Source organism: Delphinus delphis, chromosome 2 (genome assembly GCF_949987515.2).
Source record: "Delphinus delphis chromosome 2, mDelDel1.2, whole genome shotgun sequence".
NCBI lineage: Eukaryota > Metazoa > Chordata > Mammalia > Artiodactyla > Delphinidae > Delphinus > Delphinus delphis.
This window is the reverse complement of record NC_082684.1, coordinates 138,875,781-138,898,526: the sequence shown is the minus strand read 5'-3', so window position 1 is coordinate 138,898,526 and position 22,746 is coordinate 138,875,781. Positions and strand designations below refer to the sequence as shown.

The 22,746-nt window shown below is 48.4% G+C and overlaps 1 protein-coding gene across 2 annotated transcripts in view; it reads right to left on the bottom strand.

Moving 5' to 3' along the window:
* The window catches only part of DAPK2 (death associated protein kinase 2), a 119,163-nt gene that overhangs the window by 16,849 nt on the left and 79,568 nt on the right, over positions 1-22,746 (bottom strand). For both annotated transcript variants that reach the window (XM_060002904.2, XM_069540473.1), the window contains exons 5-7: positions 8,955-9,084; positions 3,390-3,438; positions 2,647-2,673 (exon numbers count right to left, since the gene is read on the bottom strand). In XM_060002904.2, coding sequence (XP_059858887.2) covers positions 2,647-2,673; positions 3,390-3,438; positions 8,955-9,084 — 206 coding nt within the window. The remainder of the gene's footprint in view (positions 1-2,646; positions 2,674-3,389; positions 3,439-8,954; positions 9,085-22,746) is intronic.

The window sequence follows — 22,746 nt, the reverse complement described above, 5'->3', positions numbered from 1 at the left end:
AGAGAAGTACCTGTGATAGAGAGAAACCGTGTCTTCAAGGGACTCAAAAGGGGAGGGGAGACAAATACAGAGACCTGGCTCTTCATAATCTCCAGCAGAGCACAGAATAAAACATAAGGCCAGAAAAAGGGCTGTGGGAGCACAGGACAGAGGGGAGGCCCAGAGCAGGCTTCATGGGAGAGCTGACATTTGCATCAGTTGTGTCCTGAAGAATGAAGAGGTTGTCAGCAGTCACAGAAGGAGCTGGAGGGTCTTCTAGGCTAAGGGAGCAGCTTGAGCAAAGCCTGAGAGGTGTAGCAATAGATGGGCCGTTAGGGACTGGAAGGGTGAGTGCTGTTCCCCTGCAGGGTCTGTGGGGAATGCGTTGTTCCAGTAGTGACTCCTGAATCTACTGTCTCCTGACTCATGATCCAGATGTGCCATTGTCCCAGAGGTCCCTGTGCCCTACCCTTACCCTCCATGTGCTCCCTGCCTCGATTAATGATGTCACTTCCTGAACGTACCCAAGCTAGAAACACAGCATCTTTGACTCTTCCTCATCATAGAGGAATAGAATGGTTCCCTCACCATTTCTATTGGTTCCATTTCCTAAATACCTCTTAAAGGTCATCCCTATCTCCACTGACACATTCTTGGGATAGTGAAAGCAAGGTACCCTGGAAAAAAAATCTGATATTTCAATCGTGGATTTGAATCCCAGCTCTGCCACTCATGTATGAACCTAGGAGAGTTACTCAACCTCCCTGAGCTGCAGTTTCCTCAACTGTAACCTGAAGAAAAGAAAAGTCTCCACCTCACATGACTGTTGTGAATAAGTATATATAAAATGTTGAAGAATAACTATATAGAGACTGTTCCGTGCAGTCCTGGCCCATACTAAGAACTCTGGAATCGATGGTCATTATTATTGTCATTGTTAGCACACAAAGAACCCTCTATGACTCCCTGTTTTCTATAGAATCACATCTGAACTCCTGATCAAGGCATCAGAAGTTGGTCCACACGCTCCATATATTTCACCACACTTACCAAGCTCACCGCTCCCTTCCTCGGCTGGGACAGCCCTTCCTTCCCTTTCCACCAGGAGAATTCATCTCATTCCTTCCAGCCCAGTTCAAATCAATCTCTCACTCTTCTCTGTCTCCCCCTCCCCCTCTCCCATTAAACCTTCTGCAGTCCCAGCAAACCAGTGGCTCTCCCATCTGTGTCTCACAAAGCCATGTTCATACCTAAAGGATAACCTTGGTCCCACTGGGTAAGAGTGCGCTGTCCGGTGTCTCCCACACACACAGGGAGCTCCAGGCAAGCAGGACAGATTCTCCTTCAGGTAGTATCCTGAGTGCCTGGCACAGTGCCCACCATGAAGCAGGCAGCCAATAACCTGTACGGAATTCAATGAGCTACAAGAAGATCGTGTGCCCTGGAGACACTGGAATTCCATACTCTTTTAATATGGAAATCAGAGTTCTGAAGATATCAAGGTGTCAAGAGTCAACATCTGAATATTCTGGCTCTAGTCTGGAACTATACAGCAATGCAGCAAATTCTCTCTCTCTGCAAATTCCTCCTTCAGATTCCTCCAGGGCTTTTAAAAAATACTGATGCCTAGACCACGCTCCTAGCGATTCTGATTTCATAGATCTGGAGTGGGGCCTGGGCCACAGTAGATATTGAAAGGTCTGACGTGCAGCCAGGGTTGAGACCCGCTGCTGCAGCTCGGGGGACAGGATAGGCGGGGTGGGGGGTGGCGGGAGGTGTCTACCACATCGCACAGAGCTCCCAGTCCAAGGGGAGCCAGAGGGATGCTTTACAGGGATTTTGAGAGAGTTGAGTGCTGGTGCCCCATCCTTCATCCCCTCTGGCTGTGGGCTGCCTCTTACCCAGAGTGCCATAAAAATACCATTTTCCAGGAGTGCTGTGAGAGGAAACAGTTGGGAAGTACTGATGAACACCAAGTAATCAGCCGAGTCTGTGTCTGAGCAGTGCCGGGAAGTTTGCACATCGGCTTATTTAACCCTCACAACACACCCATGGCAGGAAGTTTGTGATTCCTACTTTTCTGATGAGAAAAACAGGCCCAGAGATTCAGTCTCTGCCCCAGGCCACAGAGATGGAAAGTGACAGTCCACTACCCGATGCAGGAAATCTCTGCTTAAGCACTTAATACTTCAGTGGCAGGAAAGAGAGACTCTGGGGAAAAGGGAAGAGAGAGAATGTGAGAGGAAAAGGGATCTTGAGAAAGGCAGGGGAAAGGCAGAGAAAGAAGAGGCAGGGTCAGGAAGGGCATGGCAGCTTGAGGGCTGTCCCAAGGCTTCGGAGTGAAAACTGACATTTCCACAGGAAACCTGGGTCCGGGTGAGGCTGAGCGGTGGACCCCCGACCACAGGAGGGATGCAGACACAGTCTGTGCAGGATGGAGGGCTGCAGGCTGCTCTCCTGGGTTCCTGCCCAACCCCAAGCCCAGGGTCAAATGTATGAAATGGAGCTGAGAGCACTTAGCCTCAGGTTTGCTGTGTGGCTCTAACACATCTGGTCGTGGTGGGCACTCGGGAAATGTCAGTCTGTCTGTCTGCCTGCCCCCTCTCATCCCTCCAGATGCCCCCTGGATCTGAGCTGGGTCAGAGCCCCGGGATCAGGGATACTCACAGGATGTAGGTGATGACGCCAATGCTCCTGTAAAACAAAGAACCGTCGCGTCAGGGCTGCGTGGCTGTCATCCCAGACCAGCAAGGGACTCCCCACGCGGTTCTGAGGGCCCTTTCACGGCAGCCCCTGGATGCCATCTCAAGTCCCACACCCCTCCCCACCCCACTCTTCAGCAGCAGCCTGGGACTTCTTTGGAGTCATCAAGCCCTGGACGTTGAGTCCAAGGACCCAGGTTCAAGATCAGGTACTCCTGCACACGCAGGCTGCGATGATCACCTCTGAGCCTCTTTCTCCTCTTAAAATGAGGATACTGAGAACTACCTCACAGGACCACTGGGAGGATTTTAGAAAACCACGTGATCAAGCTGCTTCGCCAACTGTAGAGCGTGGCTCCCGTGAAATGAGCCCCATCTGTGCAGAGAAGCCATCACCGCGGTCTCCCCCGGCCCAGCACAGCACCTTGAACATGAGGCTCCCGGTAATCACCTGGCTGACCGGTGGCATGAGCTACCGTCACTATCATCTTTATCGTGGCTGCAGCAGGCCTCAGGTGAGCCTGCACCTCCAGCCTCACCTCTCCCCTCGTTCTCTGCCTCGGCCGTGTGCTAACTGGCCGCACGTCCAGCACACCCAGAAGAGCCAGGGGCTCTGAAAGGTCAGTGTGAAGGAAGAGGTTTTCACGGTCAAGGAGGATGTCAGCCAGAGCCGGGGTCTGGGCCACCTGGGTGGCCTGTACAACTTACCACATGTCAGCCTCCAGGCCCAGGGGCTCATAGTTCACAATTTCTGGAGCTGAAAGAAGCCATGTTGAAGAGTCAGCAGGGGTATGAAAATGAGAAGAGAGGATCGTAAGGAATTTGAGGGAATCTGTTGCCAAATGTTTCCATCCTGAATCCTCACTAAGGAGAATCAGAGAGGCCGATGGGGTTAATCTGGCTCTAAGGATTCTGAGGAAGGGAGCTGCCTTGTATCCTGAAGGTGAGGAAGACGGGACAAAGGGACTCCTGGAAAAGGAAGAGGAGGGTGGGGAGAGGAAGATGCGGGAGGGGACCATGGGGCCTAGAACAAACCTGCTTGAGAACTCTCCACTGGAAACCAGTCAGGTCAGCCCTGGAAGGCGATGGAGGAGAAGAGGAGGCAGAGAGGGAATCCACGCTCCTCTGAGTCTGTCTGAAAGAGGGCAAGTCCCACCTGAGGAGCAGGAGGACGTTCTGGTGGCCACTGAGGTGATGAGCCTGTGGCGCCCGAGGGGCATCCAGAGGAAGGTGTCCAGGAAGGGGCTGGGTATTGGAGGTGGGGGTGGGGTGGGCCAGAGCCATCACACAGGTGGAAACAGGAGCCGTGCGAATGCTGCCACGACCAGGAGAAGGTGCAGAGTCTAGGAAAGAAGACTCTACCTGGGACAGAAGAGGACCCAATGGTGCCTGGTGATCAAGCCCATAAGCCCTGGGAAGCAAGTGTTGAATTTCACACTCACTGCAGTGCCCAGAGAGTTCTGAGTGTGGGCAGTGGAGATAAGGGTGCAGATGACTCTTTAAAAAAGCTTAGTGATGAGGGGCTGCCCTGGTGGCATAGTGGTTGAGAGTCCGCCTGCCGATGCAGGGGACACGGGTTCGTGCCCCGGTCCGGGAAGATCCCACGTGCCGCAGAGCGGCTGGGCCCGTGAGCCATGGCCGCTGAGCCTGCGCGTCTGGAGCCTGTGCTCCGCAGCGGGAGAGGCCACAACAGTGAGAGGCCCGCGTACCGCAAAAAAAAAAAAAAAAACAACCTTGGTGATGAAATAGAGAAGAGAGGATGATAACTAGAGAAGGGAGAAGGATTGAGACTTTTTAACCACGAATGGAAAAAGGTGGGGAGTGGGAAAGGTTAAGTCTGTTCACCTAGAATAATATCAAAACCTCTGCATCTATTGGATGTGCCCCCATCCCACCCTCCCAGATGCAGGGAACCACTCTCCTGGCTTATTTTTCAGCTTCCTAAAAATGATGCCATACTGCATGTGATCTACCGTCACTTGACTTTTTTTCCCCACTCAACATGATGCTTCTAGCGTTCATTGAATGTTCATCCATGGTTTTTCATCTTCACTGCTATATAATAGTCCATTGTGTGAATATAGATCATCTTCTAGTCATTCTCTTGGTGATCATTTGGATGGTTTCCACTTCTTTTATTATTTTATTATATTATTATCTTTTATTGGAAAAACATTGCTAGGAACTTTTTTGTACCTGTCTCCTGAGACACACATGAAAGACTTTCTCTAGGACAGTGATATTCAAAGTGCAGTCTGCAGGCAAACATTCTGCAGACTGTCACTGGTCCTGACAAGATATGTACAGAAATTGACAGTAAGCATTTAGAGACTTGCATAGCAATTTGACATTGCTGTGACACTCAAACTGTGATCACTTTTCTAGGAATTTATTTTTATTGTATCTTACTGAACAAGCAGTCCAGGATAGACTTTTTTCAAGTGGTTCACCATAGAGAGTTTGAGGAGCACAGCTCACTTTCTAGTGCTCATCTGCTCGATATACATACACACTCATTTCTGTCCTTCAGGTGCTTTTGTTTGTCCATTTTCATCTGTGCTTTTCATCTTCTTTCTTGTCTTTTTTTTTTTTAAATCGCTTTTTGTTAGTTTTCTTATTCTTTTTTTCCCCAGCTTCTACTTTTGTAATGGCTACCCCTGAGACTTTACTATGAATATCAAATAAATTCTAACATAAATCAATATTTTGACCCTCCTCTAACAATACAAGAAACTTAGAACACTAATTTCGAGTACTCTGTCCTAGCTACCATTATTTTCTTCCGTTTCTGGTTCTTTTTTTCAGTCCTACAATTAAAGCTTCATCATCAGCATCATCGTTATCATTCTCTAGAAAAGAAAATAATTATATTTGTCTAATGTTTTACTGATTTCTTTGCTCCTATTACTTCTTGCATTGAGAACTCCCTTCAGAGTCATTTTCCTTAATTCAGAAGTACATTTTTCGGAAGTTCCACTAATGAAGGTCTGCTGGAGGTTAACTGTTTTGTCTTTTTTGTTGTTGTTCTTTTTTTGTTTTTGCTTTTTTTCTGAATCTCTTACCTTCATTCTTGAAATATAATTTCTCCACAATTATGGGGTTTTTATTTTTCCTCAGCTCTTTGGAGATTATATTCTATTGGACATTGGTTTCCATTGTTGTTTTGAGAAGTATGCTGTCAGTCGGTTATTGGTTTTTGTTTGTTAATTTTTGTCTTTTGTAGGTAACCTGTCTTTTCTCTCTGGCTGATTTTTAAGATCGTCTCTTTGTATCTGGTGCCCTATACTTTAACTATCATGTGTCTAGGTATAGATTTTTTTTTTCTGATTGATATACATTGTCCTTTCTGTATCTGGGGATGCATGTTTTTACATTAGATCTGAAAATTCTCAGCCATTCTATTCAGATATTGCTCCTGTATTGTCTTTATTCCCTCGTCCGGGAATCCAAATAGACCTATGTGAGGCTTCTTATTTTAAACTTATTCCACTTATCCTCTCTTTAATATTTCTATATCTTTGTCACTCTGTGGTATTCTAGCTGATTTTTTCCAGCTCAGTCTTCCAATTCTTTAATTCTCTCCTCAGCTATGTATAATCTGCTGTTTGCCCCATCCACTGAGTTTTAAATTTCAACGAGTATATATTGAATTTCTTAAAGTTCTATCTGGTTCTTTTAAAAATCTGCCCGGTCATTTTTGAATCTCTTGTTGCCTGCCCATTCTTGTGAGTCCACCTGTTATTTCTATATACATTCCATTTATTTTATAGTCAACATCTGATAATTTTAATATCCTACATCCTTGAACATCTAAATCTCGCTAGTCTCTGGTAAATGCTGATACGTATACTTGCCTTTAGGAGCGGTCCTCCTATTGAGTATTCTTGTTGCTCACAGCTCCAGCTCTACGTTCATTTCGCTCGATTTTCAAGGTAGGACAGGTGATGCTGAAGGACTTACTTCACTTAAAGATTTATCTTACTCCCTATGAGTCCAGAATTGCATGAAAAATAATATTTGTCTCAAGAATCCAGTTTTGTAGTGAGAGGACCTTTTGGAAGACCTGATCCACCACACTCCCAGAAGCTGACATTTTTTAACCCTGGTCTCAGGTTAAAATTTCAAAAGAATGGTGGGAAGAGGGAAGAGTGGTTATAACCTGTGTTCAGGGATCTTGGGAAAAGTAAGTCATCATAATTGGGTCAGGGGCTTAGAGAAACCACCCTGTATATCTGTAAGGTGCAAATAAGACCAGTTCTGGGCTGGAGCTGTGTCACACTACCTCACAAGAGTCAACTGTGTGTATCTTTGCCCAACTCTGAATTCAGTGACAACATGTTGGTAGGTTGAAATTGGCAGATGCTATCCAACCTAATTAGAGTTGTATTCTGTTTTGTTTTGAGACCTGGTTGTTAGACATTTACCAGTATACCACTGGGAAAAACCCTCCGCAGTCTGGCTCCGCCCATCAATATCCCACTGACACTGCCAGCCCGTGTGAACCCTCTGATCCATCTAGAGTGGACAGTGAATGGTCCCTGATAAATGCATTCATTCTGGCCCTTCACCCCTGCTGCGGTACCTCTGAACCCAGGACGTGCACCTCCTCTGCTCTGGTTCCTTCCCGACCCCCCTTAGATCCTCCCACACCCACAGCGACAGCACTTTGTCCCTCACTGACTCAAGGCCAGGACTGATCCCACTGACCTTGTGAGAGTGGATATCTTGTCTGAACAGTCTTTCAGAGCTGTCTATATCACTCCCCTTACACTTAACCACATCCTGTCTCGTGTCACCTCTTCCATGACTGCCCTGAATTTCTAGTTGAACCATTTATTATCATTCAACACTTGGTATGAACTTAAATAAACATGCATTTTTACCACATATGTGAATGGCCGGCAGCAACTGCTATCCTGGACAAAGTTTGAGACTAGACACCTGCACCCCAGGTTCAAGTTGGCCCTGCCACCAGCTCACTGTGTGACCCTGGGTGTGCCAGTCTGAGTGTGGCTTCTTACCATCACTGTGTCCCCAGTACCTAATATCTGTCGTATAGTAGGTGGAGAATAACCATTGGTTGACCTTAAGTAAAATCCCCTAGCTCTCCAAGTCCACATTTAAACTAGATCAGGTGACCTGAAAACATCCTTTCAGCACTCTTATTTGATGGTTTGATGTCTTGTTTCCAAAACTAAATTGAACACTCCTTGAGGGCAAGGTCTTCTTATAGAGGACAACGTGGTCTAATGGAAAAAGCACAGGCTTTGATGTTGGATGTATCTGTTTTTGAATCTCTGCTCTACCACCTACCGGTTGTTTTGCCTTAAACAAGGCACTTAATGGAGAAGATATTTTAAATCTGCTTCATTAGATCCTCTAAGGATTAATTTGGACAATGCCTGTAGAGCACCAGGCATAGTGTTTGGCACACAGCAAGGTTTCCCTGCCAGGGGGTCTGTGGGGCCTCTGCAGTTTCATTCCACAGTGGCTGCAGAGCTGCTATGTGTGGCCTGAAAATCTATCAGGGTGGATGTTCTGACGCATCCCGTCTTCCTTTTTGATTAGACTGTGATCAGAAGTTTGAGCCCCCAGGCTTTGAGGAGACCATTCCCTCCCTCCATCTCTAAGACCACTCCAACTCCCAAAGCAGAGAGGTGTTGGTTCTGAACTTTCATTCCTTTCCCCTCTGCAAAGCTGTTTCTTTATGACCATCCCCCCTCCCCCCCGACCTGTGGTGCAAGTCCCACCGGGCCTGGGCCAAGGCTGAGAGACACAGAGGGAAGACACAGCCGCCAGGGCTCTGCCGGGGCTGGGCCTCCTGTGCGTGAATGAAGGCCAGGCACACAGGAGAGGCGAGCAGCTGAATCTGGCATCTGGCAGAAGATTTCCCTTCTCTTTTTCAGGAAATCAAAAGCTACTCCAGAAAAGGTTGAGTTTATGGGAATGCAAGAGGGCGAGGTAATTTTAAATGTTCATAATCTCTTCTAAGAGCAGGCAGTGGAGCCAGCTCTGGGAGGATTTAACTCTGCAAAGGCCTCTAGCCCCACCTGGCCTCTCACTGCCCCACTGGGCGCTCAAAGCCAGCACCTGGACCCTCATCCAGAGGCCAGTGAGACACTTCCTTCCCTACCCATTAGATTTCTAGGGAGTCTCCAAGGCATCATCTCTCAGCCCATAGGCCACAGCTCCAGACACAGGGTTTACTCCTGGGATTTCTCTACCTCCTGATCCCAGATTCTCAGTTGGGAGAGAAACAGGCCTAAAACTCACCAACAAATTCTGGCGTCCCAAAAATGTTCTTAAATTCAACTCCATCTTCTATTTCATGAGCCAGGCCAAAGTCAATCAGCTTGATGTGTGGAATGGGAATATTCTTGTCCAACAACATAATGTTTTCTGGCTGGAGAACAAAAAAAGAGAAGAAAAGGGATAAAAGAAAAGATGGTAATTAAAGCCCTATTTTATGTTTTTGCTTTGGTTTTGGGGTGGGGTTTGGTGTTCTTTTTTGGGACACCAAAACAGCATAAACACTTTCTTGTTTTTGTGTCCTCAGTCTTCTCCTGTGAACTCAAAACCAGCCACAACGCCAAGGGCAAGGCTTGGGTTTTACCAAACCTGCTGCTGACAGCAGAACCAGACTCTGGCTTTAATCCTGTTTCTGTCTCTGAACGGCAGATCCCTTTAATGCAGTGCCTCTGTTTCCCCATCTGTCAAATGGGGCCAGGGGGATACTTGCAGCATTTCCTGTAAACAAAACCACTGCCTCTCTGGGTGTATGTGGTTGGGGAGGGGCACTACAACATAGCCTCACTTTACACATGGCTTATTGACCTCCATCTTCCTGACCACCTCTTTCCCCTGGCCGGTCAGCTTCCTGTGGACAACACTCTCCTCCTGTAGACTAACGGTGTGGCTCACACTTCTCTATGTGTTTAACTAACATTGACCCTCGGTGGGACACAGGAAGAAAACACCTAATTTCCAGGGAAAATACCAGCTGCCCAGACTATTCCCAGCCCAGTAAAACAGCTGCCAGATCTTGGGCTTCCCTGGTGGCGCAGTGGTTGAGAGTCCGCCTGCCGATGCAGGGGACACGGGTTCGTGCCCCGGTCCGGGAAGATCCCACATGCCACGGAGCGGCTGGGCCCATGAGCCATGGCCGCTGAGCCTGCGCGTCTGGAGCCTGTGCTCCGCAATGGGAGAGGCCACAACAGTGAGATGCCCACGTACCGCAAAAAAAAAACAAAAAAAACAGCTGCCAGATCTAACACAACAGTGGGGGGTGGTGTGTGTATGTAGGGGGACAGCCCTGCCCTGGCCTCACTCAGCCCAGGCTCCCAGTGAGGCTAGAACAGGATCCTGAGCCTAGCCTTCTCACTCCCACCCAACCACGCGGAGCACTCAGAGGGTGAGCAGTCCCTCTGATTCATCTTCTTCCCTGCTGCTCCTCGCCAGGACCGTCCTAGATCCTATTCGAAATGGAATGCCTTGAAAACACGCATCTACACAAAAACTGGTACACAAATGTTCACAGCAGCAGATTCATAATAGTCCCAAAGTGGAAGCAACACAAATGTCCATCAGCTGATGAGTAGGCAAACAAAATGTGGTATATCCAGACAGCAGAATACTATTCAGCCATAAAAAGGAATGAAGGCGGAGAAAAAAATAAAAAGGAATGACGTACTGATCCATGCCACACCATGGATGAACCTTGAAAACATGGTGCTAAGTGAAAGGTCAGTCGCCCAAAACCGCACATTATACGACTGCATTTATATAAGATATCCAGAATAAGCAAATCCACAGAAACAGAGTAGATGAGGAGTTGCCTAGGACCAGGGGATTGCGGAGTGACTGCTAACAGGTACGGGGTTTCTTTCGGGGGTGATGAAAATGTTTTAAAATTGATTGCAGTGTTAGTTGTGCAACTTTGTAAATTGTAGACTTCAAATGGGTGAATTACATGCTAGGTGACATATAAATCTCAATAGAGCGGTTTTAAATCAATAGATAAGTAAATAAATAAGTGTTTAAGAAAACTGAATGTCCCTGTTTCTCGAAGTACTGGAGAATTTCCCACCTTGCACTTTTGCTCTCACCATCTGCTCTACCTGGAAAGCCTCTGCTCAATCTCGGCCCACTGAAATCCTAGCCAGGCTTCAAAGTCTAACTCAGTCCACCTCTTCCTTGAAACCTTTCCTCAGCAGCACTGAGCCTTCTCCCCCCATCCACAGACGTGAACCCTCCCTCCCCTGGGGCCCCTTCATGCTCATTGGAACCTTTCTGCTATGACAGCTGTCACACTCTCTCTTGTCCGACAGTCCTCGATGTCTGTCCTCCATGCTCTACTGTACCCTCGGCTGGAGGGAGGATTCAGGTCTTTGCATCTCCGCCCCCCGCAGCGCAGAGCTCAGAGCGGGGCAGGTGGAGGGTGGCCCTAAAAGTTGGCTGAACTGATTCTGAATCTGCTTTGAAGACAGCCCAGGTGTCCCCATCCCGAACTTCTTGGCTCCCTGGTCTCTGTGACCTCACTTCACAGTGGCTGGAAACTTTCACTCAAGTGAGTTGGATGAGGAATCCCTCCTTTTTTTTTCCTTTTTTTTTAAAAAAAAAATATAATATGTTTCATTTTGCATTTTAAAAGTGTGTTTATTCTTTTCCCCCTCTGGAGATTTCTCTCAACTTATTTTGAAACTGTGTCAAAGTCCTTTCCCAAGGCAGGGCAGTTCCTTACACTCTGCAGAAAGGAGAGTGAGGGCAGGGGGAGGTCAGGACACAGGATGCAGGCTTGGGGCCCCCTCCAGTGCCCTGACTCGGCCCTCCGATGGCTGCCCAGGGACCCCAAGCATCCTGGCACCCCATGTGGTGAGCTGAACCCTCCCTGCTGCCCACCATCTCCTGAGCAGGGGGCTTCTCCTCCCTCCATTCCACCACCTTCCTCAGCCACCTTTTGGGAACTTCTCTCTTCCTGGGAATGGCCCTGAGGCTTCTCCCTGGGGCTGAGGGGCCCGGTCCGGGTCCTCCTGACCACCACCCAAAACCCGCTGAACAGGGCTGGAAGCCGCAGTGGACAGAGGCAGACACACTAGCCCTGGTGGTCCCCAGGACTGGGGGGCAGTAGGGATGGGGGGCAGGGACCCCACAGGAAGGAAGGAGGAACAATTGGAGGCAGGATTCTCCCAGACATTCCTGGAGAATCCCTGGGAGAATCCCAGGAGATTCTCCCTAAGAAGTGAGAAGTAAGTCAGAAAGAGAACGACAAATACCGTATGCTAACACATATATATGGAATTTAAGGAAAAAAAATGTCATCAAGAACCTAGGGGTAAGACAGGAATAAAGACACAGACCTACTAGAGAATGGACTTGAGGATATGGGGAGGGGGAAGGGTAAGCTGTGACAAAGCGAGAGAGAGGCATGGACATATATACACTACCAAACGTAAAATAGATAGCTAGTGGGAAGCAGCCGCATAGCACAGGGAAATCAACTCGGTGCTTTGTGACCACCTAGAGGGGTGGGATAGGGAGGGTGGGAGGGAGGGAGACGCAAGAAGGAAGAGATATGAAAACATATGTATATGTATAACTGATTCACTTTGTTATAAAGCAGAAACTAACACACCATTGTAAAGCAATTATACTCCAATAAAGATGTAAAAAAAAAAAAAGAAGTGAGAAGCGTCCTTGCCTCGCATCCTCTCACCTCGGTGGCCCACAGTCCAGGGGAAACAGCCTCTCCACTGGCTTGTGAGAACCTCCGTACAAGGCCATGTTTTCTCACCTGAGTCCCATCTGTCCCCTGCCCCACCCCAAGAACCTATCACACAGCAGGTGACTGCTCCCCTGCGTGGGACACTCTCCCTGCACTGTCCCTACCCCCAACCTGGCTAATTCACATTCACATTTCAGCAAAAATAGTACCTCCCCCTGCTGCCCACACCCGCCACTTCCCCAGTTCCCATCAAACCCTGCACCTCCCTTATTTCAGTGCTTTTCCCACTGCCTCGAGCTTGTCAGTTTACTGACCTGTCTGCCCCACTGGGCTAAGAGCTTCCCGAGGGTTTAACTCCTATCAACTACCCAAAGGTTAGCATAGAGCCTGACATCCACCAGGTGCTCGGTAAATGTTCCCCGAGTGAAGACAGGCGCCATTTAGTAAATCCCTACAATGTGCAGGTCCAGTGCTAACCAGGCACATGACATACTTTATACCTCATTGACCCTCTCACTACCTTATACGGTGGGTGTTTATCATTCCTCTTTCTTAGGAAAAGAAACCAAAACTGAAAAAATACTGATTCATGGACCAGGGAGTTTAACCTCTTTCTGTCCGACTCCAAAGCCTGTGCTCCTACCCACTAGACTAAATGGTCCCCCTTCCCTGCTTCTCAAGGGTCCTGGGAATCTATCCCAGGAAGAAGTGGGAATGCAGCTTGGGCCTAGCAGCCTGGGGCAAGCTCACACCCTGGCTCAGGCACAGCTATTTTCCTGCCCCGACACCTGTTTCCCATCCCAGGATGCTTTTCTTCCTGTGATGCTTTCACCCTGGTGAGCAGCCCCACGCCCCGCCCTTGGCCTGGCCCTCGTGCTGTGTCCAGAGACTCAGAAAGGAGCGTCAGGACCTCCTGGGCTGAACCCCCTCATTTCAGTGAGAAAACAGAGGTCCTGTCAAAGAGAGTCCCAAGATAGGTCTGCATAAAGCGATGGGGGTCTAGGGGTTTCAGGCTGGGAGGTGGGGCCCCCCAAGAATGCTCTGCTAGGTGGTGGAGACCTGGGTCCTTGTCCCCACCTCACTCACTTCTCACAAATTGGATCATTTGGACCAGATGCACCTTCACCTCAGACCAGTCCTGACTGGGAGTACACAGAGGTCACAGGCTCCCCGCCACCAATGCTTCCTACTTCCTGCCCAGGCTACCAAGGAGATTCTAGGCTGGCCAGGGGACCTGGACCCCATATCTGCAGCTTCTCCGACTTTCAGTAAGGCTTCCTTCTTGCTGTCCCAATCTCCAGTAATAATCTGATGAGGCGAGGAAGCAAGGTAGGGACTGACACTTACTGCACCTCTACCAAGGCAGGCATTGCACTAGTGCTCTATGTCATCCTTGCAGCCACCCTGAGTGGTAGGTACTATTATCAACCCCATCCCACAGATGAGGAAACAGAGGCTTAGAATGATAAAACATGCACCCAAGGTCCAACAGCTCATAATGGCAGAGTCAGGATGAGCTTCCCGGGAAGTCCTGCTCCTGCTCTCTCCACCACAGCACCCTATTTGGTTAAATATCTTCAGTGGTCCTACTGACCACCAGACAAACTCCAAATGCCCTGCCTGATATTTGAGGCATCTGAGGCTCTGCACTTTCCAGCCTCACTGCCCATCACCTGTCCCATATCCCCTCAGGATGAGCATTACCAGGCCCAGGACGACATCTCTATTCCATCCTTTACTCTGGCTCTTCCTCTTGCCTAGAATGCCCTTCCTACTCTTCCTCACACTTTCAGAGCCTATCCCCTATCTCTGCTCCCTTTTATTCCCTTGCTTTTCAATGAAGCAGCCCTTGACCTTGTGCTCTAACCCCCTCAGCACCGAACATGCTTACGAGTGAGTGGCCCTAGTTGCAGGCTGTCTCTCGTATCGTGATGCAGCCTTCCTGGGTGGTAGCCTCCTTGGGAAAAATTTCAATCAGTTTTAAGTTCCTGGCATCCCCTATGGTGTCCTGCATCCTGCACGTTTCATAACAATTCGCTGAAGTGAACTGAAGGAATTGGGGGCTAGTGGCTCTTCCCTTTCTGCGCCATGGAGGCCCTCGACCACTAGGGGCGCCCGAGAGCACACCTCCCCACAGCGCTGGTATAGGGCTGGATCAAGAGGGAAAAGGGACTCAGGGAGGGTCTGAAGGGTGGTCTGAGGGCAGCAAAGAGGCAGTTCCCCCAAGGGTTTGGTCTAAGCTTCTTCGCTTCCCCGCTCCCCAAACAGGGTAGGGTGGTGGAAAACAGCCCAGGCCTGGGTATTGGGAAATTCCAATTTCAACTCCACCACCCAAGGCTGTGTGAGCTTAAGCAGGCTACTTCCTCTCTTTGGGCCTCTGTCTCCCAACTTCAAGAGACCCTGGATGATAGCCAAAGCCCCTTCAAGCTCTAGGCCCTGTAGCTGCCAGGTGGTACATCCTCCAAGCTGGCTGGGCCAATTCCCACCCCTCTGGGCCCCAAGGCAGGACCACAAAGCCTCAGGTCTCCTGGTTCCAGGGCAGGAAAGAAGAGCAGACTGCCAAGCCAGGCTGCCCTTGGGATAGTGCGAGCCCATCCACACTCCCTCACTCCTGTCATTCTCCTCCAGCTTTATTTACTTCAACCAAATACTTCACCCACACACCTGACGTCACCTCCAAAGCACAGCTGGAGGAAGGGATCACATTTCCATAGATGCTGTCACTGCCGAGCCCTGGGCCCATGGCGTAGCCACCAGGAGGTGAAATTTTCCCCACCTGTTAAAATAAAGCCACCAACTCAGCCCATCAGGCAGACAGCTGTGGGCCAATGTGCCCTTCAGCAGCCCAGTGGATCTGGCCTGAGGCACCTACTATGGTCATCTGGAAGCTGATCCTCCAGGGGGGACCCTTGTCGGGTGATCCCTACTGGTCTGGTACAGCATGTCTAAGAGTCCCTGCAGGGTGAAGGCAGCCTCAGGGGATCTATGAAATGAGGTGCCAAAGACCAGAGCTTAGAGTCAGGCCTGGGTTCAGATTCCACCTCTACCTCTCACAGTGAAACCTGGGCAAAGTCATTGGACCTCCTGGAGCCTTGGTTTCCCCATCTGCAAAATGGGAACACCTACCAAGGCATACAGTGTCCTGAGAATTCAGGGAGATGGTCCATGTAAGGAGCGGTGCCCAAGGAGATTTCAGAGCAGGGTGGCTATGTTTGCTCTCTCCTTTCAGGGATGCAGCAGTGACAACAGTCATCCCCGGGAACTTTACTGAAACCCTGCTGAATCTGAAGAACATGCCCTTCGCAGACCTGTCTCCTCCCCCACTCATCTTCTGCTTGCCTCCCCCCATCCCGTTTCCCCCCCCCTCAGACTCACAATATTGGGGCTGCAAGGGACCTCAGAGACCGTTTAGTTCCTTCATGCTGCAGAGCTGCCCAGAGAGGTCAAGAAACTGCCAAGGATACCAAGCAAAGAGCAGAGCCCAAGTCTGCTGACCCTCGGCCCAGTGCCCTCTCCAGGTGCCTGCACCGCCTGCCCATCACCAGGTGAGGCTGCCCAGCTCAGCAGAGCTGCAGCCCAGCCAGGCCTGTGCTGTGGGGACAAGGAAGCTGTCTAGGAACCTTCCCTGGAAATGTCAAGCACAGTCCCAGGTTATTCAGCAAGTGCTGGGCAACCTGAGAAAGCAGGGCCGCATGCTGCCAGGGCTCTGTGGGCAGGTTTCCATGGTGCTGAAGCAAATTCTCCCCACCCCACCCCCAGCACACTGTAGATGAGACCACAGGCAGCCCTTCCCCACCAGGCTCCAGTGCGGCCCGGGGCCCAACGTCCACCTTCATCAACATTCAAGGCCCTCCCACCTCTGGACAGCACACCCTCTGCTGCATGCCAGCGGACCTTCATCACCCCCACCCCAACCTGCAGTTCACTCTGCTGGAACGCCTTCCTGACAGGCTTCCTCCCCTCTCACCACCCAGCTCCACCCACTGGAACATCTTTTGTGACCCCCTCCCCGTCAATACACACAGCTCGTTGTTTCTACCCAAGGGCCGGCAAGGTACACGGACATACCTCTGGCAGAGAACCAACTGCACTACAACTACTCCCTTACATGTCCTCTCCCCACTAACCTGAGGCCCCACAGGGGAGGACAGGGGCTTTGCCTCTCTTTTCCAACCCTCGCACCCAAGAGGGGCTGCAATGTAGTAGGTGCTCAGGAATGGTTTACCAGGTAAAGGAATGAAAGAATCGGCGCAGTCATATGTGTGTCTCTTGCACAACCTGCATTTAGGGAGTCAACATAGACAATGACTAAGAGCCTTAGAACCAGGGTTCAAATCCCAGTTTTGCCATTTACCAGCAGTCTGACACCAGACAAGTTACTTAACCTCTCTCAGCCTCAGGCTTCTTCTTCTCAAACCTACCTCAAGAGGGTTACTAAGAGGATCAAACAAGGTATATAAAGTGGCCTGTAGCCGTTGTCATCATCTCTGTGCTTATTTTCCTGATCTTGCCGCTCCTCTCCAGAGGTCTTTATCATCTGCCTATTGAGCTCTTACCCATCTTTCCAGGCCCAGTCAAAATGCTATCTTCTCCAGGAAGCATCATCTGAATACCCAGCCCAGCCCTCCTTCTTTCTCCCAGCTCCACACTCGTGCAGCAATCTTGACCTGCAGCACCAAGCACTGCCAAGATCTTTATGTGTTAGTCTTGCCTCCCCTACTAGACTGCACACTTGCTGAGGGCAGGGCCTGCTCTTCCTGTGTTTCCAAAGGCACCCAATCTGAAGTTTCATGCATAACAAAACCTACAGCACTTAGTTTACGAAGCGTTTACACACCTCTTATTTGATTCTCACTCTCTGAGGTAGGTACCGTCATCACCCCATTTTACAGATGAAGAAGTCAAGTCTCAGAGAGGTTAAATGCTTGCCCAAGATGCCTGTGTGCTCTCTCCTCTCCCATGTCGCCTCGCTTCCTCTAGCTGATGTAAGGGTGCCCACTTAGATCACCCCAGCCGGCTGGCAAAGTTGGCATTTCCATCTCAGCTCTGGTAACTCACCAGCTTGCTGGTCCAGCTCCATGTTTTTCTTTCTTTCTTTTTTTTAACTGATGCGTTCCTCTTTTTTTGGGGGGGGGCTGCATCAGGTCTTAGTTGTGGCACATGGGATCTTTGTTGCAGTGCGCAAGCTCCAGAATGCTTGGGCTCTTCGTTGCGGCGTGGGTTTCTCTCTAGTTTCAGCGCTCTGTAGTTGTGGCGCGCCAGCTCCAGAGCACGTGGGCTCTGTAGTTTGCGGCATGCAGGCTCTCTAGTTGAGGTGCGCAGGCTTAGTTGCCCCGCGGCATGTGGATTCTTAGTTCCCCAGCCAGGGATCGAACCCTTGTAACCTGCATTGGAAGGTGGATTCTTAACCACTGGACCAGCAGGGAAGTCCCTCCAGCTCCATGTTTTTCCTAGAAATTGCACATCTTAGGGAAGGGCCCCAACCCAGCTGCACTGGATTTGTTAAACCACAGCTTCTGGACATTCACTCACGGCCTGCTTCTCTATGGGAGGCTGCTGCATGGTTCTAGAAGCCCTGCCTGGTAAAGTCAGAGAAAACCACTACCTACTGTCTCTGTGCTCTTATTGGGTAGAGGGAGGGAAATAAAAATTCACTTTCAAGGCCATTCTAGGACCACTGGGTTTCAGCCGTGGGCCAATCAGCAATGCTGGCTCTCTGGTCTGTGCCACACGACAACCAGCATTTGCCTTGGGCTCTCCCCACACATCACCTTATTCCTCACAGCTGCCAAGCTGTGGATGGTCGGAGCCTCCATTTAACCAGTGAGGAACCTGGGCCTGAATCCAGGCACTCTGAGCCCCAAGCTGTGCTTTGGGGCCCATCTGAGCTAGTTACCCATTGGAATCCCCTGGGGACTGTGTTAAAAATACCAAAGCAATTAAATCAACCCACCAGGAGTGAGGCTCCAGAATTGGTTTTCTAAAGCAAGTTCTGCAAGAAAGTCAAAATCATATAGCGCCCAGTGTTTGGGGAACCAGCACTAAAGAGGGCCCTCTCATTGGACAGACTTGGTTTTTTTTAATAAATAAATAAACTTATTTATTTATTTGTTTGTTTATTTATTTTTGGCTGAGTTGGGTCTTTGTTGCTACGCGCGGGCTTTCTCCAGTTGCAGTGAGTGGGGGCTACTCTTCATTGCGGTGCGCAGGCTTCTCATTGCGGTGGCTTCTCTTGTTGCGGAGCACGGGCTCTAGGCGTGCGGGCTTCAGTAGTTGTGGCACGTGGGATCAGTAGTTGTGGCACACGGGCTCAGTAGTTGTGGCGCACGGGCTTAGCTGCTCCGCAGCACGTGGGATCTTCCCGGACCAGGGCTCGAACCTGTGTCCCCTGCATCGGCAGGTGGATTCTTAACCACCGTGCCACCAGGGAAGTCCCCAGACTTGGGTTGAACCCTGCTTCTGCCCCAGGCTAGCTGTGTGACCTCGGCAAGTCATTCACCTCTCTGATCCTTGGCCCCTCATCTGCGAAACGGGAATGTTAATATGGTAAGGGGTTCTGAGGAGGCACAAGAAAACCTAGGAGCCCCCGAGCAACCTCCCCTTTCTATAAAATGGCCACGACCATGGAACCTCCCTCCCTCATAGGGTCGTCATGTGGTTAAAAGGAGTAAACGCATGCAGAGCACTCAGAGAAGAGCCTGCACATTTACTACAGCCTCAGTAAATGCTGGCTGCCATTCTTATCGTTACACCACTGCTGCCACCACCACAGCTGGCCTGCAGGTAGCACTGTCCTGTTTACAAAATGCTTTCACCAACAGAGTCTCAGAGAGCTGGGGGTGGGCTAAAGCTGGTGCCTACCGGCTCATGAGAGCCTGCTGTTAAATTTGCAAGAATGTTGTAAGCCAGTTGTTAAACTGAGCTATGTACGAATATTATTTTAATATTAAAAATTAAATTATAGAAACATATTTAATTAAATTATACTTAAAATACTTAAAACTTATTACTTCCAGGACTTCCTTGGTGGTGCAGTGGATAAGACTCCACGCTCCCAATGCAGGGGGCCGGGGTTCGATCCCTGGTCAGGGAACTAGATCCCACATGCACGCCACAACTAAGGAGCCCGCCTGCCGCAACTAAGACCCCACGCAACCAAATAAATAAATACATTTTTAAAAACGTATTACTTCCTAATTTCTATTAGGAAGTATAAATTTCTATTATATTTTATTTCTCTATTTCTATTATATTTTATTATTTTCTATGTTCTTGAGGTTACTTAATGCCTTTTATCTCTGAATGGGGGAAATACTTCATCATGGTATGTTACTGCACCCTGCTTCCTAGCTCTAGTCAGTGTCATCAAGTTGGTGCCTTGAAATTGGCCCCAGTGGTTGTATTTACACCACAGAAATCCACAGACACTACAAATCAGGACTTGATTTCTTGATCCTAGACTTAGGAAGTGCTTCAGAAAATCACTTAATAACAGAGATTAAACTTATAAGGGTGTCGTGTCTATAGCCATTATTTTGTGCTAGCAGAGAAAACTGAAGAAATATTTTTCAATATTCAGAAACCATTATCCAATTCAGCAAAGAAGTCACTCATGTCATTGGCAAACAAGTAAAGCTCCAACACACGTCTTCATTGCTTCATTTTCACCTTACTTATTAACATAAACAAAAATATCAACAAACAGTCCTGTTGGAACTACACTCATTTGTCTATTGCATCCATAGGTTGGTATTGATACAAGACGTCAGCAAAAACCAAGGAAAGTGCTCTACAAGAATCAATTTATTTTTGTGAAATTTACAAAATAAAAGTCTTATATATTTTATTACTTGTAAATTACATTATAAACCTTTATATCAGTAGACTTTATAATAATTTAGTGTGTGTGTACATATGTTTATTGGAGATCCAGCTACTACCAGAACACCACTGCACAGAATCTGAGTAGACTAAGTTACTGTCTGTGCTTCCCAGATGAGGAAACTGAGGGTCAGAGAAGTTAATTAACTTATTCAAGGCCACATGACTAAGAAGTGGTGCAGCTAGGTTTTCACCCAGGTTTTTTCATGCCAAGATACCTTTCCACCACCCTTTACCACTTCCAGAATCAGGTTCTTTCACTCCTACTGAGATCAGCTGCATGGGGAGGGCTAATGGTAGAGATGTGAATGGAACCTAAAAGGTACTATTTGAAGACATGATACTTCGGTGGAGGCCAGGCCTGGGCAGGGGCCCAGAGTGGATGGCCGTGGGCAGCTGGAAGTAGCAAAGAGACTCTGAGCACCTAATGGTGATGGCAAAGGTAGTAAGGACAAAAGAGGAGGAGGGCATGGCTTTTTTGTCTTTGTTTCCTCATCTGTAAAATAGGGATCATGATATTCACTCCAAGCCATATCAACCTCACACAGTGTCCTGCCACGTTGGGAATCTGCCCAGCCTGGTGATAGGAAAGCACCACCTTATTCATTACCCCTTTGGGTGCTTCCATGCCCACCTCCCTTTCTGAATCCCTTTGGAGGAAAGAGAGGAATAGGGAGAAATGTGGCCTCATAGGGAGGCTAGTTAAAATTCACAGCCAGCACTTGGAAGGAGTCTTAGAGTTTACAGGGACCTTTCAGAAACACTGATCTCCCCCTGGCCCCTCACTCCATTCCTGGGTGAGGAAGTGAGGGGCAATATTATCTCCATTTTCAAGGCCAGGAAAGGTCAGAGCCATGACCTCCCCAACCCTACCTAGCAGAGGTGAGACTTAAATGCAGGCTTGACCCACAATCTTCTCCTCTTTCCACTTCCCATGTGGCCTCCTGCTGTATCTCATAAAAAGCAGCTTGTTGGTTTAATGCTCCCAATTCACACATTTACTGCTATATTTCAACTCTTTCAATTATGGCTCTCCATAGTTTAATTTTTGCCACATTTTGTTCCTTCCCTCAACCATTTAGGAGCTCTGTGTCCTCATTTCACTTCTCCTCGGGTCACCCTAGGGTGGCCCTGCAGTAGTTGATGAAGCAGCCAGGATGCATCCCTAGGGCTCTGGGCTCCCATGCTGATGCATGGAGCTGAGATGAAGAGCCCATGGGGCACATACTGAGGCTGGGGCATAAGCTAAGCTTTGGGTATGAGGAACCGGAAACAGGGTCCACCCTCAGAACTTGCCAAGAGGGTAAGGAAATCAGAAAGACTTGTATAAAAGCCTCAACAGCAAAGTAAATCACTACAGAGCCCATGTGGCCTGCTTGGGTTAGAATGTAGAGTGGAAAAAGCAGGAGAGGAAATTGTAGAAGTAGTATAGTTATAACACCTTAACACACACACACACATGCACGCACGCACATGCACACACACACACACACACACACACACACACACTCTGTTCAGAAAAAGCTGGAGAAAATGTAACAAATGTTAATAATGATTATTTTGGAGTAGAGAGTCTGCAGGTAACTTCTTTGTATGTTTCTGTATTTTGTTACTTTTTATAATAGCATAAATGACCATTGACTTCATTTTTTAAGAAAAGTTTATGGGGTACCTTCGGTTCATCTCTTTCCCACAGTCTTATCATTACCTCCAACTGGCCTACTCTCTCCCATCCATTCTCCCTCCACTGCCAGGAGAATTTTCTTTCTAAATAAGAAATAGAATAATTTTTTTTTACCAATTAAAGGTCTTCCACAAATTATTGTTAATTTTCTTAAGTGTGATAATGGTACTGTGGGTTGATAGGAGACTGAACTTAATCTTGAGAGATGCTTATTGAAGTGTTTAGAGTGAAGTGTCAAGATAGCTACAATTTTCTTTCCAATTATACCATAATTTTAATAAATTACATACATTTTAATACTTTTAAATTTTTATTAGATATTTTTTTTAGATATTATTTTTAATTTTAAAAATCACACATATGCACGTGTGTGTGTGTGTATACATATAAAATGCTTTTTATATAAATGTAATTTTTTTTTCTTTTTTAAAGAGAGAAAGAGGTAAAGCAAATGTGGCCAAATGTTGAATGCAGGAGGAGGGCATAATGGTGTTCATTGTATGGTTCTTCTAATTTCTTCAGACATTTTGAAATGTTTTCATAATAAAAAATGTTGAGGGGTAAAAGTCTTCTATGGCTTTGACTGCCTATACAAACTTCTGCCCTAAACTTTTTTTTTTTTTTTTTTTTTTTTTGCTGTACGCGGGCCTCTCACTATTGTGGCCTCTCCCGTTGCGGAGCACAGGCTCCGGACGCGCAGGCTCAGCGGCCATGGCTCAGGGGCCCAGCCGCTCCGCGGCATGTGGGATCTTCCCGGACCGGGGCACGAACCCGCGTCC